General features: G+C 45.0%; 1 protein-coding gene across 10 annotated transcripts in view; it reads right to left on the bottom strand.

Moving 5' to 3' along the window:
- Positions 1-773: 773 nt before the first annotated feature.
- Positions 774-21,004, bottom strand: part of CBFA2T3 (CBFA2/RUNX1 partner transcriptional co-repressor 3) — a 200,418-nt gene continuing 180,187 nt past the window's right edge. For all 10 annotated transcript variants that reach the window (XM_051974773.1, XM_051974782.1, XM_051974783.1 and 7 more), the window contains 8 exons: positions 20,632-20,721; positions 11,775-11,956; positions 9,754-10,004; positions 7,855-7,940; positions 6,157-6,355; positions 5,509-5,577; positions 3,063-3,253; positions 774-1,278 (listed from right to left, as the gene is read on the bottom strand). In XM_051974773.1, coding sequence (XP_051830733.1) covers positions 982-1,278; positions 3,063-3,253; positions 5,509-5,577; positions 6,157-6,355; positions 7,855-7,940; positions 9,754-10,004; positions 11,775-11,956; positions 20,632-20,721 — 1,365 coding nt within the window. In that variant the 3' untranslated portion in view covers positions 774-981. The remainder of the gene's footprint in view (positions 1,279-3,062; positions 3,254-5,508; positions 5,578-6,156; positions 6,356-7,854; positions 7,941-9,753; positions 10,005-11,774; positions 11,957-20,631; positions 20,722-21,004) is intronic.

The raw sequence follows: 21,004 nt of genomic DNA, 5'->3' as shown, positions 1-21,004 counted from the left end.
TCCCCTCTGAAAAATTCAAAACCCCAACCAAGAACCCAAAACCAATCAACCAGCCCTAAATCAAACAAACCCAAGAGGAATAAAACAGAAAAAAAAAATACTTTGGCAGTGACAAAAAGGAGTCTGGATTGGTTTTCTTGTGAGAGTTTGCTTTTTGGATTTCCTTTGGAGCAGAGGTGTATCTGGTATTCTTGGCTAGCTAGCAAGGTAGTTTACAAGTAAGCTTCCTTTACTTTTGTTTTTAAAAATCTTTTTGGATTTTTACTTAAAGCCAAAGAGTTTGACATTTAAAAAAAATGAAAAAATAAAACAAAAATAAAACCAAAAACATTTCTTGCATCAGAAATTGTAATCTTTCTTACCGTCTTTGCTGCACCTGCCCCTCCCATCACACAGGGGGCAATTTGGCAGAATATCCAGCTATAAAAAGAACAGTTCTTTTTCCCTTTTCATTGAAAAAAAAAAACACACTCAAAAATGAAAATCCCACAGTTTTCTTTGTCCATTTCTGAGTAGCTCTTTTGGGAAAAAAACAAACACAAGCCCAAACCAAGGAACAAGCTCCCCTCCACCCACCCTCCCCAAACAAAATTCTTCACTGAAAATATAAGCCACCAAATTATTAAAAAAAAATTAAAACAAGAAAGTGTGGGAGAGAGAAAGAGAGAGGAGAGAGAGAGAGAGAGAGAGAGAGAGAGAGAGAGAGAGAGAGAGAGAGACGAGAGGGAAATTGACAAGACAGAGAAAGACATTAACGGAGAAGAAGGTTTGTACTTTCTTTGTGAAATCCACTTTTAAAGCCCAGTTTTGAAGATCTGTGAGGATCACTCGAAGAGATAGAGGTCGTTTGGAGGTCGAATGAAATCGTCAGGTAGCTGAGGAAGTTGCATTGAATGCAGTTTTTTTCTTTTGGAGAAAAGCAGTAGCAGCAGTGACTTTTGTAGATTCTCGGATTCCCTTTGATCTCCTCCCTGGGTGGGGCTAGCGGGAGGCAGTCTCCAGGGGGGCCGGGGTGGCCGGGGTGCCCGAGCGGGAGGCGGCCGCCGAGCTGGTCTCGCTGGGGCTGGCGGCCACGGCCACGGCCACCACGTCCGGCTGGCTGGGGCCCACCCCGTTGGCCGGGCCGGGGCCCGCGGCCGCCTGCAGGCCCTGCAGTGTCTGGCCACACACGTGGTGGTGTTTCTCCCAGTCCTTGTGCTGGCAGAAGGAGCCGCAGTAGCGGGCGGTGTTGCAGCCGCTGCAGGTCTCGCTGGCTTTGCGCCCACAGTTCCAACAGCTCTGGGGGTGGGGGACAGAGGGCAGCGTCAGGGGGGAGGGCCCGGCTGGCCAACCCTTCCGAGCGGGGACCGCCCCCTTCCTCCCCTCCCGGGAGGTCCGGAGAGCGTGAGGAGGGGGCGGCACAGGGAGGGACCCCAAGGATGGGCCTGGGACAGACACTGTTGCACCTACTCTGTGAAAAGGCCTTCCCAATCCTAATACTTAGCTTGGGAAAGGCACTGAGCTTGGACTCACAGACACTGTCTCTTCTTCTTTCTACCAGTTTTCTCACGAGACAAGGTCAGACGCCCTCTAAATTTATGGCTCCATGACCATGAAGGTCCCTTTTCAAGCTGGAAGGTTCTGTTTCTAGGAGCCAAGAGAAGGGATTTCCCCTCTCATTCCTTCCTTGACACTCGGGGGAGGCCGAACCTGGGACCTGAGAACTGCTTTATTTTACTAAATATTAGGCTTAACTGTCCCAAGGTGAATGAAGAGGCAAGAAGTTATGGAAGGCTCAGTGGCGGGCTGACTATCTTAAGCCCACCCTCAAGGTTCTCCTAGGGAGCTGTCCTAGCTGGGAGATCTTTGGGAATCATTCTGAAGGAGTTAACGGTCATTCCCAGACACTCCCAGGGGCTGGAGCGGGGACTAGCCCAGAGGTATCCAAGAATGCTGGACTCCTGACTGGCCAGGACCAGATAAAACTGTCACTCGGAAATGGTTAACAAAATAAAAAATTACCATGAAACATAGATGATGCTACATTTTATAATCGAGTCAATATGCTGTGCACAGAAAGCCTTATTTTGTTGTTCAGTTCCTTTTAGTCATGAATGTCTCTATAATCCCATTTGGGATTTTCTTGGCAAAGATACTAGACTGGTTTGCCATTTCCTTCTCTAGCTCATTTTACAGAAAAGGAAACTGAGGCAAATAAAGTTAAGTGACTTGCCTGGGGTTACTTAGCTAGTGAGGATATATTTCTAACTCCAGGCTGAGCCACAACATAGGATGTAAAGGCAGGAGAAGTAATGATGTGGGGGAGAGGGGGCTCTAGAGAATAGACTCATTCAGTTGGAAAAGCCATTGTTATATCAACTCTCCCAATGTCTCCAGAGCCATATCCAAACCCTTCTTAGGCCAAGGAGAATCTAGAGTTCTCCCCTACACATGCTCCAGAGAAGGGGAGTCTCCATAAGGGAAATTCAAAATGGTGCCCATGGGAAGGGACTTCCGAGCCATATAGTCCAAACCACATATTTTATCAGTCAAGGGACTGAGGCTCGGAGGAGTATCATGAAGTGATTTACCCAAGTTTCCACAAGGAGAAAGTATAAAAGATGGATCTGAATCCAGATCCTTCAGAGAGTGATTGGGGGTGGATCAAGGGCCCCCTGAGCTGGATGGCGAAAGCCCTGCAGAATCAAGAACTCTATCTACCATCGCTCCCCTGTCAGGAAAGGAAGAGGGAAACTTTAAGCTTTTCCTCTGATTTCTTCTCTAACAAACAAGAAAGAAGGCAATTCCCATTAATCCACCAAGTATGTCTGTGGGCACTTACTTTGCTAGCTTTGCCAAACCCCTGCTTGTGGACGGCAGGGCAATAAGAGGCAGAAGGGGATGACCTGCTCTCCAAGAAGTCATGAGAAGGGAAAAGGGATGAAAAAGGACAGAACCCACGCCCCCATGGCTGCTGCTGAACAGGACTGGGGGGGGGGTTGTGGCTGCCGGGGTCAGTCCCTGTCCTAGGAGGGCAGAGGGAGCGGGGCCGATCTGGGGGAAGGAGGGCGCGGACGGCCTACCTCGCTGGAGTCTTCCTGCTGATTGACAACGGTCAGGGCGTCCTCGGAGGCCTGCCGCTTGGCCTCCGCCAGGGCCCGCTCCATCTTTGCTCGCTCGGTTGTGATGAGCTCGTGGGCTTTGCGTTCTGCGTCCGACACGGCCTTCTGCAGCTCCGACATCGCCTGGCGCTTTACCTCATTCACAGCTTCCTCTGAAAGGCAGCGTGAGGGAGTCAGACATCCGGGCGGGGGAGGACTCGGGCTCCAGGGGTCATCACAAACCAAGGGACCTTGGAGGAGACCCCCTCACTTTACAATTGAAAAAACTGGGACTGGGAAGGGATGTGTCCAGGGTCACACAAAACGTGGGCATCAGAGGCAGAATTTGAATCTAGGTCCTCTTGGAATAACTAGAAGGTGTAGTGGACAGAATGCTGGGCCTGAGTTCAGATCCTGATTCAGATACTTATTAGCTGTATGATTCTGGGCAAATCATATAGCCTCTGTCTGCCTCAGTTTCCTCATCTGTAAAATGGGGATAATACAGCACCTAATTCCCAGGGTTGTTGTGAAGATCAAATGAGATAATTTATCAAGTGTTTAGCATAGTGCCTGGCACATAGTAGTTGTTTTATAAACATGAGCTATTCTTCTTGATTCAAAACAGTCTTTTCCTATCTTATTTCATGCACATAGAAGTACATAATTATGAATGTACACATTTAAATGCAAGCATAGATAGCTAAAAACAGTGGGGCTTATTTGAAAGCTTGTGTGTGTGTGTATTAAGCACTTTACAAATATTATCTAATCCTGCTAAGAACCCTGGGAGATAAGTGATATTAATTATTCTTATTCCTTTTTTACAATTGAGGAAACTGAGGCAGAGACTTGCCCAGAGCTGTACAGTCAGTGTCTGAGGTGAGATTTGAATCCAGGTCTTCCTGTTGCCAGGTCCAATGCCCTGTTCACTCTGAAATGCTTCCTAAGATAGGCTGGGATCCCTCAAGCCTATTCTCCAACCCACAGCGGTTCCAGGCTTCTGGACGAGCCCCATCCCTCATTCCGGTTGGGCAGCTGTTTCACGGTGTCTGTGCCCTCTCTGGCTCACGTCATGGCACCGTGACTAAATTAGCAGGTTCCAGGGACAACAGACAACAATAGCAAGTCCCTTTGGAAAAAAATGCATCTTTCAATAGGACAGCTTATCCCTGGGGATGAAAAGCTTGGTGGTCTGAAAGAGACCAGAGCTGCGAGTCTGGAGGTGTGGGACTTGCAAGTTAATTCAGAGCCATTTTCTCCATTTCTTTAATGAGAAGGTGAAAGCACGTGATGTGCAAGACCCCTTCCAGTCAAACATCTTTGAGGGGCCATACTCAAGGCCAGCTTGGGGATCTTATAAAACAAAGAGTTATGGGGGGGGGAGGGAGACATGTGGTGGGGAAAATCCTATAGGCTGAGACCTGAAATCTCTAAACCTGGGTGTCTTGGGTTTGAAAAATAGTATCATGTGATCAACTCTGATGGACGTGGCCTTTTCAACAATGAGGTGATTCGGGCCACTTCCAATAGACCCGGGATGGAGAGAGCCACCTGTACCCAGAGAGAGGCCTGTGGGGACTAAATGTGATCACAACACAGAATTCCCACCTTTTTCTTGTTGTTTGCTTGCTTTTTTTCCTTTCTCATTTTTTTTTTCTTTTTGATCTGATATTTTGCAGGCAGCATGATAAATGTGGAAATATGTATAGAAGGAGTGCACATGTTTAACCTACATTAGATTACTTGCTTGTCTAGGGGAAGGGGTGGGAGAAAAATTTGGAACACAAGGTTTTGCAAGGGTGAATGTTGAAAACTATCTTTGCATGTATTTTGAATATAAAAAGCTGTTATAAAAAATAGCATCATGGGAAGGAACTTTAGAGATAGTTTAGAGGCACAGTACCATAGCAAAAATGGTAACCTTGGGCTAAGAAGAACTGCTTTTAAATCCCACCGAGGGTAGTCATACAACCACCAATAAGTCATTTTAACTCTCAGAGCCTTAGTTTCCCATTTGTAAAATGGAAATAAAAATTAAAATGGGATAATTCGACGTCATAGAGTCATTGTTGTGAGGAAATCATGCTTCAAACTTATTAGCCCTTTAGAAATAGCAGTTATTTATTTTAAAAAGTCCAACCACTAATTTTAAAGATGACGAGATTGTGGCTAAGAAAGGGGAAATGATTCACTGCAAACCAGAGAGTTATGATTGGATCCAGAGCCCTTGACTCCAAATCCAGTGTTCTATCCACCATAGGACCTTGCTGGTAGCTTTATTTAAGTGAGACATTAATAGTCCTTAGCTCCTGGCAAGTTGCATGAGTGTGTATGTATATGTGTGCGTCTCAGGTGTAGACCTTACTCTCACTGCCTGGGGTGACAAAACAGGGGCTCCCCTTACATTTTTCTCTTTAACACTCACCAGCTTTTCTCCAGATTTCTTCTGGCATATAACCGGATAGAGGCCGGGGTACAAATTCCCGGTGACTTTCTAAAAAGAAAAAAAAGAGGGTGCAAAATGATCAGTTTTGAACATTTAAAGCAGTAAGTTCTCAAGCCTCAAGTAGGTACCCTCAGGAGGGGAACCTGCCAGTTATAGTGACTGGCCCTTGGTACCCAATGGTACTGGGGGCTGAAAGGCTGTTGCCTTTGAGCCGACTCAGACTCAGGCTGGAAAAGATCCCCCGGGGCTGGCTCTGGGCATTGGTGGCCCATGGCAGAATCTTGCTCCTGATCAGCATTATCTGTGCAGGTCTGTGGCTGGACACTGGCCCAGATCAGCACGGTCCTCATGCAGAATGACTTAGAATCATGAAATCATAGAATTTAGATTCCAGGAGAACCAGGTGGGACCTAAGGAATCAGTTAGACCCCTATAGGAATCTCCATGCCCCGGGGTCTTGGCTAGATTGGCTTCCAACAGCAACCAAGATGGCAGCAGGTGCTTGCCCCTGGTCTTAGTGGGGGCTTTCTGCTCATTTGGGGGGAGTTCAGGTAAGTCCCTTTTGGGGTCCTGGAGGAACCTGGACCCTCCCCCTCACCACCCCCAGGCCCAGCCCAGTGTCAGTACCTAACTGGGGACCCTCTGAGTTGGAGGAGCTATTATGTGGGCGGGATGGGGCGGAGATGGAGCCTTTCTTCATGTCTTCGGCGTCGCTATAGCGCCGGATCCAGTGGTTGAGCTCCTCCCGGTCAGCCTCCTGGCACCGGCGCAGCACCGTGAGAGAGCGCCGCGTCTTCTCCACCATATCCATGATACAGTTCAGGAGCTGCCAGGGGACAGAAGATACAGGGATGAGTGGCAGGAAAGGCCGACCCATTTGCTCTTTCCACTTAAAGATGAGTGAATGCTTAACTCAGCTGCTTGAGAAGCTAAGGTCATAATTCAGTTCTCATGGAGGCAAATTGACTTTGCTCTAAGGAATGGGGCATGTGATCATGGGCTAGAGGGAGGATGGTGCTGGTTAATGTTTAACAATCAGCTCTCAGGAGGAAATATCCACTAACATTTAACAACCGGCTCCTGGGGAAAAATGTGTGGGTGATACATTTTTAAGTCTGATATTCATTAACATTTTCTTCAGCACTTTAAGTCTATGCAACTAATAAAACAGTAAATCAACATGTAGCATTTGCCAATTTCTGAAAATTTAAACTATTGACTTTCTTGAGACAGCATGAGATGACTCCAATATACTTGTGGCTAGAAGGAGCTTTCAACATCATCTAATTAAGCTCCTTCATTTTACAGATGAAAATAATCTATGAAAAAGATAATTTAAAAAAATAAAAATAAAGAAACAAAAAAAAAAGTGGCGCAGTAGAGAGAGCACTCAGGAGGACCTGAGTTCAAATCTGACCTCTGACACTTAATACTCCCTGGCTATGTGACCCTGGGGCAAGTCACTTAACCCCAATTGCCTCAATAAAAAATAAAATAAAAATAAACAAAATAAAAACATAATTCAGGCAGCTACTCCTCATTCAAAAAAGTAGCCTTGGTGGCAAGGGCTAGATGAGTAAGTAAGATATCTGTACTACTAGTGGCTCTGAACCTTAATTTTATCTTCTATGAAATGGGGACAATTATGACCATACTAGCTTCCTTACAGGGTTGTTGTAGCATAAATGAGAGAATGCATATGTCATGGTGTTGTGCAAAGTTTAAGGTGACCATTTTCCTCGACGAAGGATTGTTTGTTTTATATATTACAGGGTGATATTTTAATACTTATTTTGTATAAATAGTTTGGCCCAAGAATATCAACCTTTAGCCACTGCTTTCCCCTCATCTCACAATCTTTCACTCCAGAGTAGCAGGACAATAGTAACAAAAAAGAATGTGCTGTTTTCAGTTCTTTTTGTGTTTTCCCCCTAGAATGCCTGCACCAGGATGGCATCTATAACTGGCCTTAATAAATGATGCTGACTGGCCGGTCGGTCCAGGGTAGATCCAAGCCCCACGGGGTTATGGATGAAGCTCTTAAAACTCTCGAGCCTTGGGCAGGGAATCTGGTACATGGGTTTGACCCAAGGAGCCACCAAGGGACCTCAGAGGTCCTGGAAGGTGCTGATTGGCTATGTGGCCCAGGAACACGTGTAACCACTGCACCCCCATGTAGGGAAGCCCCAGCCTACCTACAAGGCGGCACCAGCTGTTTCCTTTTGGCTCTAGACAAGCTGGTGCATCCTTGCATGGGACAGTCCCCCCAGATGCACGTTTCAGACCCAAGCCCACCCAAGGCCTCCGTGTTCTGGGGTTACCTACATTGTTGAGGTGCTTCCACTCCTCTGCCCATTCTCTGTCTGTGAGCCTGTGGTCAATTACTTCTTCTTGCCGGGAGCCATGGACAGCTGGGAGAGAGGGAAAGACAGTATTGAGAACAGAGATCTAGGGGAAAGGATCCTGTCGGATCCCATCCATCCTGCCAGACTCCTTGGCTGAGATCTAAAGCAACTTTTGGGTCTTGTCCATCTCCTGGTTTAAAATCTTCAGTGCCTCTCCTTCCTCTCCTCTTCCTCCAACTCTTCCTCTTCCTTTTTTTTCCTTTCTTCTCCTCTTCTTCCTTCTCCCCCTCTTCCTCTCTCCCTTCTTTTCCTCCTCTCCTTTTTCTTCTTCTTCCTCATCCCTCTCTCTTCTCCTCTCCTCTTCCACTTTTCTCTTCTTCTCCCCCCTCTTCCTCTTTCTCCTTCCCTTTCTCTTCTCCTTTTTTCTCTTCCTCCTTCCCTTCCTCTTCCCTTTTCTCTCCTTCTTTCTCTTCTTCCTCTTTTCTCTCCTTCTTTTTCCTGTCTTCCCCCTCTCCCTAGTCCCTAGGATGATGTCTTTCCCAAAGCAAGCACTCAGTATCAGATGCATTGTTGCTTACTTGGCCAGAGTGAGTAGAGGGGCCCACTCACCCCACACCTTCTTAGGGCCCATCAGGTTTCCTTGGGCTCCCCTATTTGTGACTCACCCTCTTGCAGATTGGGGGAGGGGAGTGAGGAGGAGGAGGAGGAGGGGGAGGTGGAGCTCCCTAAGTTGGGCCAGGCCACCCTGTCCTACTTTATATGTCACCAGGAACTTGAGCCAACATTTCAACCAAAATAGTGGCTGGAATCTGGAGGGACAGCTGGCATTTATTTTTGCATTAGCAGGAGCTGGTGGGAATTAGCACCTGCCTGACCCTGGGATTCAAGGAGCCAGACGCCATCACCTGCTGCCCAAGAAGGAGGACAGCCAGCCAGCAGCCCCATCCAGGGGAGGGAGAAAATGCTGATCTTTCCTGGGAGCGAGTGTCCAGCCATTCCCCTCATCTAGTCCCTCTTTTATTCCACGGCTCTTCGGTCTGGTGGCTCGACCAGCAGGTACTCACTTGGTAGTATAGGAAATTTTATTTAAAAATTGATTTTAAAAACTGATTAAGCTTTTACTCCTCTATGTGGATAAATCATGAGCCGATCCTCCCCAACCAGACTTTCATATTCTTGTTTGGGGGGGGCAGTTCGGTCTGTCTTCCATGTTTGGGGGAGCCCTTTGGAGTTCTTAGAATGGGGCTCTGTTTGAAGAAGATGAGGAACAAATAACTGGGCAGACCAGCATGTGGCCCATTAGCAGGATGACCTTAAAGGTTCTAGGCTCAGGCAGTGGGTGATAGAGACTTATCTGGAATTCTTCAAACCTCACACATTGCTCACCCACACCAGGCAGTGTGCCGTGTCCGGAGGTGTGTGGGGTTGGCCCGGCCCAGGGTCCCTGACATGACCGCATGCTTTGCAATATTTAGCTTGGAGTCTGGGAGGGAGAATATGGGGAGGAATGAGGGACACTGGGAAAAGGTATTTTCTGAGCTCTTCCTCTCATGGGGCTGTGCTCCCCATTTTATTCCTAAGGGATTCTCTTTATTAGAGGAGGTGGAAGGCTGGCGGGTCTCCTATTCATATACTCATGTTAGTCAGGGCTCAGAGACACTATACCCCCCTGGGTACTCATCAACATGGATCCAGTTTTATTTCCCATGCAAAGGCCAACTCCCAACACCGGGGTCTTTTCTTCAAGCCCCCCACAACTTCTCCCTCCTGCCCTTTTCTGGGTGCTTTCTATTCTGTGTACCCCACAAAGCCCCCCTCAACCCCAACCCAAACCCCTAACTCTGGCCCGGGGTAGGGAGGGTGCTTGGGGTTTGCTCACCGACTTGCCGATGGCGCTCCCGCAGCTCTCGGGGGTCAGGGGGCCGGTATGTGTCCCTGTAGTGGTGGGCCACGGCCATGTCCTCGAGGCGGTAGTGCTGAGGTGGGGGAGGTGTGGGGTGGGGCAGCCCATTGGGTTGATGGCTCAGCCCATTGTTGGGGCTGTACCGCTGGGCAGGGCTCAGGGTGCATGGCCGTTTGCTGAGGTGTTCGGGGTGCAGTGGGTCTCGGTCTAACCCATTCTCTTTGGTCCTGGCCCAGTGTGATGGGAGACAAAGAGATAGACAGAGGCCAAGATGGCAGAAGCAAAGACAGGAACAAGTAGATGTAGGCCAAGAAAAGCAGTATGAAGGAGAATGAATGAGATAAAGAGACAAGAAAGGAGGAAGAAAGAGGAGGAGAAAAAGGAGAAAAAGAAAAAGACAGAGAAAAAGGAGATAGAGAAGGACAAGAAGAGAGGGAGGAGGAGGAGGAGAAAAGAATAAGAAGAAAGTGGAGGAGGAAGATGAGAAGAAGGAGAAAAAGAAAGAAGAGGAGAAAAAGGAGATAGAGAAAAACAACAAGAGAGGAAGAAGGAGAAAAAGGAGAAAAGAAGAAGAAGAAAAAAGTACATAGAGAAGAAAAAGGAGAAAAGAAGGTGGAGAAGAAGAAAGTTGAAGAAGATGAAGAAGAAAAGTAGGAGGAGAAAAGAAGAAAAAGAAGATGGAAGAGGAAGAGGAGGAAGGGAAAGAGGATGAGAGAAAGAGAGAGGAGAGAGAGAGAGAGATATGAATCATGGTTCTGGACAAACCTGCCCAGCAGCTCTGATCTGTACCCAAACCAAAGTCAATGGCATGCCAATCTCAGCCCTGCTTTCTGGAGATTGGGTTTATGAAATATAGGTCTTCATTAAAGAAGTATGTCCCTCTATCAGAGGGAGCCTGGCTTCCATCTTTAACCAGAAACCCTCCTTCGAGCCACAGCATGTGCTACTGGGGACAGTTACCTCTGTGAATTGCAGAGAGGGCTTAGGTCCCAGTGACCCTCTCCTGACTCTCCACCACCCAGCCCTCAGGCTCAGATCCCCTGGGAAGGCCCTGGGAATCCCCTATACCCTGATACTCTGCCATTCACCATCCTGGGTGTAATAGCCTTAACACCTGGAGGCTGACCTAACAGTCCTGCCAGAAACACCCTTTTCCTCCACTTTCCATCATTTATCCTTAATTGGCCATATGCCTTTTGAGAGGACTCTTTTGGGGAGGGAAAAGAAGGGGTCTTTTAAATCCTGAAATTGTCTATTATATAAAACAGAACTTTCAAAAAATAAGAATTAATCTGGGAGAAACTTTAGGGATTGTGTAGTCTAATTTTTCCATTTCACAAATGAGGAAACTGAGGTCCTGTGAAGTGACTTGCCTGAAGTCACACAGCTAGTAAATGGCAGAGTTAGAATTTGAACTAAGGGCTTTTGTGTTCAACATAAACCAGATTGTCCTTGTGCTCTCTGGTGCGTAAAAGAAGACTAATCGATCCATTTTATAATTCATTTGTCCGTTACCATAACTAGTCAGAGATAAATTGTAATCTGGAAAGGTAGGGATAATAATAACCAACATTAATAGAGTGTTTATTATGGGTCAGGCACTATGCTAAGGGTTTTACAAATGTCTCATTTGGACCTCACAGCAATGGAAACCGAGGGACAGACGTGAAGGGGCTTGATTTCTGACGCCAGGTCCAGCATCTCTCTGGCCATTCTACCTTCCTGTCTCTAGGTCATAATTTAGGGCCAGAATGGACCTGGGGTCTGACAGCTTCAATTTACAGATGAAGGAACCAAGAGCAGGGAAGTTAAGTGACTAGCAAAGAACAGAGGTGAGATTGGAAAGAAACTTTCCACCAAACCACATTGCCTCCTCCCTTGGGCTAAAATGTAGGCTTAAAAATGTCGAGTTGAGCGGGAATAATGACTGACATCCCCCTCTCCAAGTCCTCCCTGTCTTCCCATCTTTCAGAGTTACTAAGGGATGCTTTCCTTACCTGTCTGGTGTCCTCCTCTTGCCATTCTCGTTGACTTCCAGGAGAAGCTCAGAGGAGTCGATAGGAGAAGAAGCGTTGGCATCTAGAAGGAGCTGCTCATGTTGGGCCAGGTACTGGGCGGGGGTCTGCTTGGCCAGGCGGGCACAGTGCAGGAGCTCCCGCTGCAGTAAGGGCAGGTTTGCCTGTGGAAGAGAAGAGGCTGTAATCCCGATTCGGGGGGGGGAGAGAGAGGGCCATCTAGCTTTCTCTCCAGCCCTCAGTTTCCTTTTCTGTAAAATGACAGGTTTCCTCTCCCAGCTTTCCATCTAGCAATCCTGAGAGCCTCTCTGCTACATCATGCTTTAGTTTTCCCAGAGAAGGTAATGAGGATGGTGAATATTATTATTATTATTACCATGACTCTTATTAACTACTACTACTACAACCCTACCAATATCACTACTGCTCTTCATGTTACTACCATTACTACCACTACTATTATTACCACTACCACCACTACCATTACTAGTACTACTATTACTGCTACTATCACCACTATAATTACTATTACTACTACCCCACTAGTACTACCACTACTCTTCATGTCACTACTAATTACTACCACTATTATTACCACTACTATCACTACGATTACTACTACTATTATTACAACTACCACCACTACCATTACTACTACTACCACTATCACTATTATTACTATTACTACTATCCCACCAGTACCACCACTAGTCTTCATATTACTACTACTACTATTATTACTACTACTACCATTACTATTACTACTACTACTACTACTGCTACTACCACCACCATAATTACTATTACTACTATCCCATTAGTACTACCACTACTCTTTATGTTACTACTAATTACTACCACTACTATTATTACCACTACTATCACTGCTATTACTACTACTATTATTACTGCTACTACCACTATTATTACTATTACTACTATTCCACTAGTACCACCACTAGTCTTCATATTACTGCTACTACCACTATTATTATTACTACCATTGCTATTACTACTACTACTATTATTGCTACTACCACCACTATAATTACCATTACTACTACCCCACTAGTACTACCATTACTCTTCATGTTACTACTAATTACTACCACTACTATTATTACTGCTACTATCACTGCTATTACTACTATTACCACTATGTACTACCACTACTATTACCACACCACCACAACTATTGTTATTATTACTACTACTACTACTACCACCACTACCATTACCACAATCACCACCAATCCTTTACATAGCACTTACTTTGTGCCAAGTACTTTATAATTACTTCATTTGATTCTCACAACAACCCGGTGAGGTAGGTGCTATTGCTATCCCCACTTTACAGAGTCCCAGAGAAACCTCTTTTCACTCCTTACCCTCCAACCTCCATATGCCTTTGTTTACATCATTTCTCTACATCCCATTTTATGACTTATCAAAATCCTTACTGCTCTTTAATCAATATACATTTATTACATGCCTCCTATGTACTAAGCATCGGGTTAATCATGCTCTTATAAGCATTACAGATATAAAAAGAGTCAAATCCCACTTCCTCCAAAAAGCTTATCTCAAGACAAAACTATTATCTATAAACTCCAGGGCTATTCTGTGCTGCTTTTAATAATAATATAAAAATAGCTGATATTTCTATACTGCTTTATGAGTTGCCATTTTTTGAATTTATACATTTATTTACAAATTATGTATGTATATACATTCCATATATATATATGTATGTATACATTCTCTCATGTGATTCTCATAAAAACTCTTTAAGGTACAATACTAAGTGTAGTTCTAGAATCCTAGCCTCCAAATCACTTTCCGGACATTGCTATTGTTCAGTTGTTTCTCCTCCATGGAGGGTTTTCCTGGTAAGGATGTAGAGTGCTTTACCATTTCCCTTCTCCAGCTCATTTTACAGATGAGGAAACTGAGGCAAATGGGGGCCACTGACAGTCTCTGAGGTCAGATTTGAACTCAGATTTGAATGGAATGTCCCAGACTCCACTCCTAGAACTGTGCTCTAATGGCGCCACCTCGCAGCCTTTAAGCCCTAGTTTTACATGATTACAATCTCCTTTCAGCACCTCCCAAGTTCCCCAGGAGAAAGTAAACTCCATGAGGGCAAGAATTGTTTTGCTCACTCCTTGCAGATAGTTTCACTTGCTTGTTTTTTTGGTATTCCCAGGGTCGAGTATAGTACTTGGCACATAACCAGCACTTAACAAATGCTTTTAAACTAATTAATTAATTGTTATATGAGGAAACTAAATGATTTGCCCTAGGAGTCATGCATCTAATGCACATTTATTTTATTTTTTTCACACTATCCTTGTAGACAAGAATGGAGAGATGTGGACCAGATGTTGACACAGTCAGAACTGGTTGAAGGAGCAGACTCTATCAGGGATCCTCAAACTTTTAAAATAGGGGGCCAGTTCACTGTCCCTCAGACTGTTGGAGGGCCAGACTATAGTAAAAACAAAAACTTTGTTTTGTGGGCCTTTAATTAAAGAAACTTCATAGCCCTGGGTGAGGGGGATAAACATCCCCAGCCGCCGCATCTGGCTGCATCGGGCCGTAGTTTGAGGACCCCTGCTCTATGTGATTGATGATGACATAGAAGGAAGTCTAGGCAGATTCACTAAAAGCTGGGGGTGAATAGTTGATAGGTTATAGGACAGTCGGGACAGGCGACAATGATGAGCTAAAGGAGAAAAACCAAATTCCATAAAGATGAATGAAAGTTCTTTACTTAGAAAAAACAAATGAAATTAAAAAGTCAATAATTTGTGTGAAAGATACTGGGAAGTTACAAGTCAACAGGGCAATTTGGCAGCCAAAAAAAAAAAGAATAACTCGATAGTCCTAGGGCAGCTAGGTGGCGCCATAATGGATAGAATGCCGGGTCTGGAGTCAGGAGGACTCATCTTTATGAGTTCAAATATGGCCATTTAATAGCTGTGTGACCCTGGACAAGTCATTTAATTCTGTTTGCTTCAGTTTCCTCCTCTGTCAAATGAGCTGGAGAGAGAAATGGCAAATCTCCCAGGATCTTTGCCAAGAAAAGCCCAGATGGGGTCATGGAGAGTTGGACACGGCTGGACAACAACAAAAAGTCCGAGGCTACATCCAGAGTTGTGACTTGTTTTGGTCAGACCATTTTTAGGAAGGGCATTACAAGCTGGAGCTTGTCCAGAGAAGGACAACCAGCCCAATGAGTGGGCTAGAGATCACATTACTTGAGGAGTGGTGAAGGGACTGAATAAGAAATACACTGATAGGTGATCCCTATGGGCCATGATAACTTTCCTTAAGATGAACCCAAACTTATCCTGGTCTGCCCTTCTGAGCCAGAACTAGGAACAATGGTAGAATAATAGGATATAAGAAGGGACTGTGTCATTTTGTCTCTGTCTCTCCAGCCAGATGCTTAATTCGTGTTGATTTTTATGAATTTGTGTAGCTGAGAGGCTTCTTTTGGCTCCAAGAAAGGACACAACTTCCTAGTGATCAGAATTGTCCAAAAGGAGACTGTCTTAGAAGACTTCCTCCTTACTGGAATTCTTTAAGGGAAAGTCAGATGATACTTATTGGAGTTCTATAGTAGGGATTCCTATTTAGACATGAATTAGGCTATATGGCCAGCTAAGATGATGTATTACTTATGGCATATCCAAAGCAGGTTTTACCTCACTATCTACTTAATAAAGACATAATTAAAGTGGGGTAAGTGGGCCCTTGCCTCAGGATGCCAGAACTCAGCGGATACTAAAATATTTTGGATAGCATAAAAACCACTGAACTTAGTATCTAGTTAACAAGAACATGTAGTTAATTATTCTTATAACAATGTCTCCCACCTCTTCCATATTACCATTTTATTTCCATATCTCAAGTGATTTCCTCCCTGGGTCAATCTCTATTTCCTCTCCCCAAATACCTTGTAGTATCTTTGGGTTTCTACTTCTGGCTAAACTAAGTGTTTTTTTGTTATTTGCCCTCTACAAAAATTGCTAGTTCTAGCTCTGGTGTCTAATGAATATGTGAATAAATGAGTTGGTAATGGGTGATAATCTCTTTTTCTAAATGTCTGGACTCTTCTAGTGCCTGAGGGGTGATAACTCTTCCTCAATTTGGGGAAGTGATTCCTGGTCCCAGAATTGATTTGGGGGAGGGGGGAAGTAAGAGCTACTAGCATTGTTCTAGCTGCCTCACAGGCTCCCACCTTCTGCCTCCATATTATAGGGCTATCTCTAGGAGGATTCACAAGTGAAGAATTATTGACATGGGGCTGTGCTCACAATACAGACGATTCAGGAGGCCTGCCACCCAGGATAATCTTCCCTCCACCCCCAGTTCTTGTTCTGGATGTTTCCCAAGATCTCTTGAGTTCTTGCCCATCCTGTACCCCAAAGACCATAGATATCTCTGAGTTATGTCTCTCCCCATTGGTTCATCACTGTCCTCCCATAGGACTTTCTTCCAGGACCTCCACCAGTCCAGACTCTATGGAAGACATAAGCAGAGGAAGAATCTCTAGGGTAGGTGAGGCAGGCCTGGGAAGGACGCCATGTGGAAGAGACAGTGGTTTTTAAGTATTTGTAAATAAATAAAATTCCCCCAGCCCCCAACCAGACTTTAACTTTCTCATGGACTTCCAAAGCTTCTCCTCTTCCCCGCCTCCCCATCACAGCATCCAGCCCAGAGACGATGAAGCGGCAGAATGCATTTTTGTCAAGCTGCTCTCCCTGCCTGTCCTGTTTTTCTATTTAGATAGCTGAACGCCAGCCAAACCTCCATCTGTTGAACATGTTAAGAGTGTGAGCTGAGGAAATGTGGTGCTGTAGGTTTGAAGGCTACAAACATCCTCCCATCCCTCTCCCCCATCTCCTTTTCTCCTAACCAGCCTCCCCTCTGCCACTAAAAAGGAGGAGGAATAATACTAATAATAATTAAAAGAGAGAGAGAGTATGGGAAACAAACTGGGGCCGGCTGGTTGCAGTTAGGATAATGGAAAGCATCTGTATCCCTGGCTGGAAACAGCTGGAACCAGGGTGCCAACATGAAGCAAGGGGAATAGTGTAAAGTGATTTCCCTGGCTCCAGGAAGGCCAACTCTATTCAACAACGTGTTAATGAGGCCGTTTCTGAAAAAGGATGGGCTAAGCAACCTAAAACCAGGGGAACCAGGAGAACCATGGGGGAAGGGAAGGCCAGGACAGGGCTGCAGGTCAGAAGGCAACCGTGTCTGCCTGGAGATCCCCAGGGTCCGCTCTGTAGGGAAGGGAAAAACTCTTCTCTCCTGGCAGGGGCAGGATGGTGAGCTGGCACATTTACCACACTACGGAAAGGGGAGAGGGTGTAGGGAGGCCCGAGGGTCTGCCCTTCAGACCCTGTCCCTAGCAGGGGGAGCTGAGACCCAAAAGGAGTACCTTGGTGCTTGGAAACAAGGGTTCTAGGCTGGCAGCAGAAAAGCAGAGGTTTGTCCATATGAAGTCACCCCCGGTATGGGGGACTGTGAGCAGACTTAGCTGCTCCATTTAGAAAAAGTCCAGCCACTTAGAAAAAGAGATTATCACCCATTACCAACTCATTTATTCACATATTCATTAGACACCAGAGCTAGAACTAGCAATTTTTGCAGAGGACAAACAACAAAAAAACACTTAGTTTAGCTGGAAGTACAAACCCAGAGATACTACAATGCCATAAGTAACGACAGGGTCCGGGATCCCAGACAGACCCCAATAGGTAACGTGCATTAACTTTGCAAACAGGCTCTGAGAAGCATGTTGTGGTTGTTGTTTGCTTTGTCTTCGCCCAACACGGCTTGACCCCCACAGAACCACATATGATGAAAGAGCCTCATTATTGCCCATTCCCTGGGCACATGTCAGAGCCCTGGGCAACTGGTGCTTTCTGGGTAAGATCAAGTCAGGAAAGCCAAGTTAGCCCAACTAGTGTGGAAGAAAGCCTAAGGCAAGAAAAGTAGTCTGACAACACTGTGCTGTTTTTACAGATGGGGAAACCGAGGCTCGGAAACATTAAGGACCTTGCCTCAGATTATATTTAGTAGCAGAGTCTGCATTAGTCAAATCAAGTCAACAGACAGCTGTAAAGTATCCACCGTGGGCCAGATGCCATGTTAAGCACCGGGGTGAGGGTCACGAAGCCCCTTCCCCTGCCCCATCCTGGGCTCTTGCCTCTTCAGCAGCCTGGATGCTTTGATTCCCATATAAAGAGGAGCTAATATGGCAGTGGCCTTCTAGGGGGATCTGGGGCATTTTCTGAGGTCCTGCTGAGAGTTGGGCTGGGAAACCATGGGAAGCCCTGACCGATGAGGGGAGAGGGGGTCATAAAAAAAGAGAAAGAATAATAAAGATGCAAAAGATTGTTTTCCCTTCCTCTATTCCTCTGATAAACAAGGGCAGCTGAAGGCAGACCCAGAACATCTGCTGTAAATATTTGATCTGACAGAAATGCTAGCGCGTTGTGTGTCCCCAAAGATGGGGAGGAGGCAGACTCAGCATTAAGTTAAAAGAAGAAAAAAGAGAAAAGGGAAGGGTTTTAATGAATTGCAAATGATTACCAGATGGGTCTAAACCCTCACTTTATTGCAAACAGCTCCAGCTTTGCCTTCGGCTTGTGAGTGTGAGCAAGGCAGTGAGTGGGTGTGTGTGCAGGAAGGAGAAAAAAGGAGGGAGGAAGCCAGCGCGTGTGCAAAACAGAACCACAGCAAACCGTGGAGACGAACCCTTTGAGGGGGGAAAATGGGGGTGAGGAGTTTTCCTGAAAACAACAAAAAAAAAGGATGACGGGGTGCTCTGGGATGGGACCCTGGACAGGTTCCACAGTGGGTCTGGGCCGAGAGCACAGAGCACAGCTCTGCTATACGTCTCAAATTTCTATCAGTGTCTCCTTAAGACCACCTAGAAGGTCCTATTGAACGTGGGTGGGGCCAAAGCAAATTTGGAAGGCCAGATGGAATGTTGTAGCCTTTAGAATTCTGAAAACTCCTTACATTTTTAGTATAGCCCAACGGGGACCCTGACGGAGGAAGAGGCAGGATCCTCCCTCAGGCCAAACCAAGAGAAATTGGAAAAAAAAAAAAAAAAAAAAGAATGGGGCCAGATCCGAGCTCTCTGCTATTCCATATCTGTGTGTCTCCAAGGGAAGGGAACAGCATTTATTAAGTGCCTACTATGTGTTGGGCCCAGTACTAAGTGCTTTACAAATATTAATTCATTGAGAAGGCAAGCAACTTGATAAACATTACATGTGGGCAGAATATATATCATCTATATCAAATTGCTTGCCTTCTCAAGGTGGAGAAGGGAGAGAGAGAGAAGATTTGGAACTCAAAAATTAAAAAAAACACAAATGTTAAAAGTTTTTGGATAGATATAATTGAGAAAACATTTTTTTTAAAAGGGAAAAAAAAAAAGAAAAACCCAAATATCTCATTTGATCATCACAATAGTCCTTGGAAGGCAGGAGCTATTTTTGTGCTCATTTACCAATTGAGGAAACTGAGGGAGCACAGTGATTTGCCCAGGGTCATACTAAGGGAAAAGGCTTCTCTCTGGGTCTCAGTTTCTTCATCTGTAAAAGGAGGGAGATGGTTTAGACCCTCTCTATAATCCCCTCCAGATCCATATCCATATCCAATGATTCCATGATTTCTAAGAAGAAAGTCTGGAATATACACTGGAGAAAGGAGGGGAACGTTAGACAAATCTTACTCAGGGTAATGGTAGTGACTGGGTCTAAACTGGGTTGAACTCACTGAAAAAAGTTTTCAGTGTGTCTTACTGGTGGGAACTGATTTGAACTAGCTATGACTTATTAGAATAGAGCATGACCTAGAACACTTAAGTGTGTTCTAATTGATCTCCTTCCTCAAGTCTTCCCCCTACTCCAATTCATCCTTTGCTCAATGAACTTTTCCTAAAGTTTAGGAGTGAACTTGTCATATTCTGTCTCCATTCCCCACAATGAACTGCAGCATGAGGGAATTATTCTGTTAAATTTAGGATCAGGTGTGAAGTTACTGGTTTGCCATTTAAAGCTTTTTACAATATTCTCCTTTGAAATCTAGCTTTTTCCACAGTCCAATCCGCTGCCATGATCCCTAATTTGAATTAATTAATTAGACCTTGTGATGTCATTGGCTCTCTATGAGAATGAAGGAAGGAGGAAGAGAGCAACAGCAACAAAAATGTTTACAACCTGATTCTTTCCTAGCATTCCCATTTTACAACGTTCCTCCCTTCCACACACTCTAGGTCTAACAATTCTGGTTTGGTTGCTGCTCTTCATGTGTAACAATCCATCTCTCATGTCTGAGACTTTGTTCTTGGGCTAACATACTAAGCACTTAAATAATACTTATGGATTAGTTTAATTTTCACAGTGACCTCTACGCTGCTGAAGAGCAAATGATACTGAAAAGCATCAGTTTTGGGACCAATTGTCACTTCAGAAAAAAACTGACAAAGAATCATATTTTTCCTCTTGACAGAGAAGTGGTGGATTCTAGGAATGAGGAATAATATATGATGTGTGCACGTTGGGTAATGGGTCCCTAGAAAGTAAGAGTGAAGCAAAAAATAAAAAAAGGTTAAAGCATCAATAAAACATACATGTACACACAGTAGATACACAATGAACACAACACATATGTGTATATGCTTGTGCACATATATATATATATGATATTCACATGCAGTAAGATATACATACACACATATATGGAAAAAGGCAGAGAATTGAGGTGGGAGAGGAAATCTTCAAACAAGGGTTAATAAAGGAGTCTTTACCTTCAGAAAGGGAATGACAAATGGACGCAGAGGAAAATTGGTGGCTTCTTGGAGTTTGGAATGGAACTCCTCTATTGTCAGGGTTGAATTCTGGAGGAAAGAGGAGAAAAGGGACACAAATTCAGTTCCACCAAAGGTACTTCACATTTGCTTTTTCTAGGCAGCCTGTGATATAAGGTCACATCCTTCATCTTGTGAAGGAGATGAGCTGCCTATTTCCCAGAGATTGACACCTTTTGTAGGATACCTTTCTTGGTACTTTCCATTCTCTTCCTTCTACTTTGTAGAAGCAATTTGCAAGGTTTTGCAAAATTATTTCCTGGGGCCAGAATTCTCCTTGTTTCTCTTCCTTCTGGGGCTGGCTCCACTAGCT

Source organism: Antechinus flavipes, chromosome 2, assembly GCF_016432865.1.
Source record: "Antechinus flavipes isolate AdamAnt ecotype Samford, QLD, Australia chromosome 2, AdamAnt_v2, whole genome shotgun sequence".
NCBI lineage: Eukaryota > Metazoa > Chordata > Mammalia > Dasyuromorphia > Dasyuridae > Antechinus > Antechinus flavipes.
This window is presented reverse-complemented; position numbering and strand designations above follow the sequence as displayed.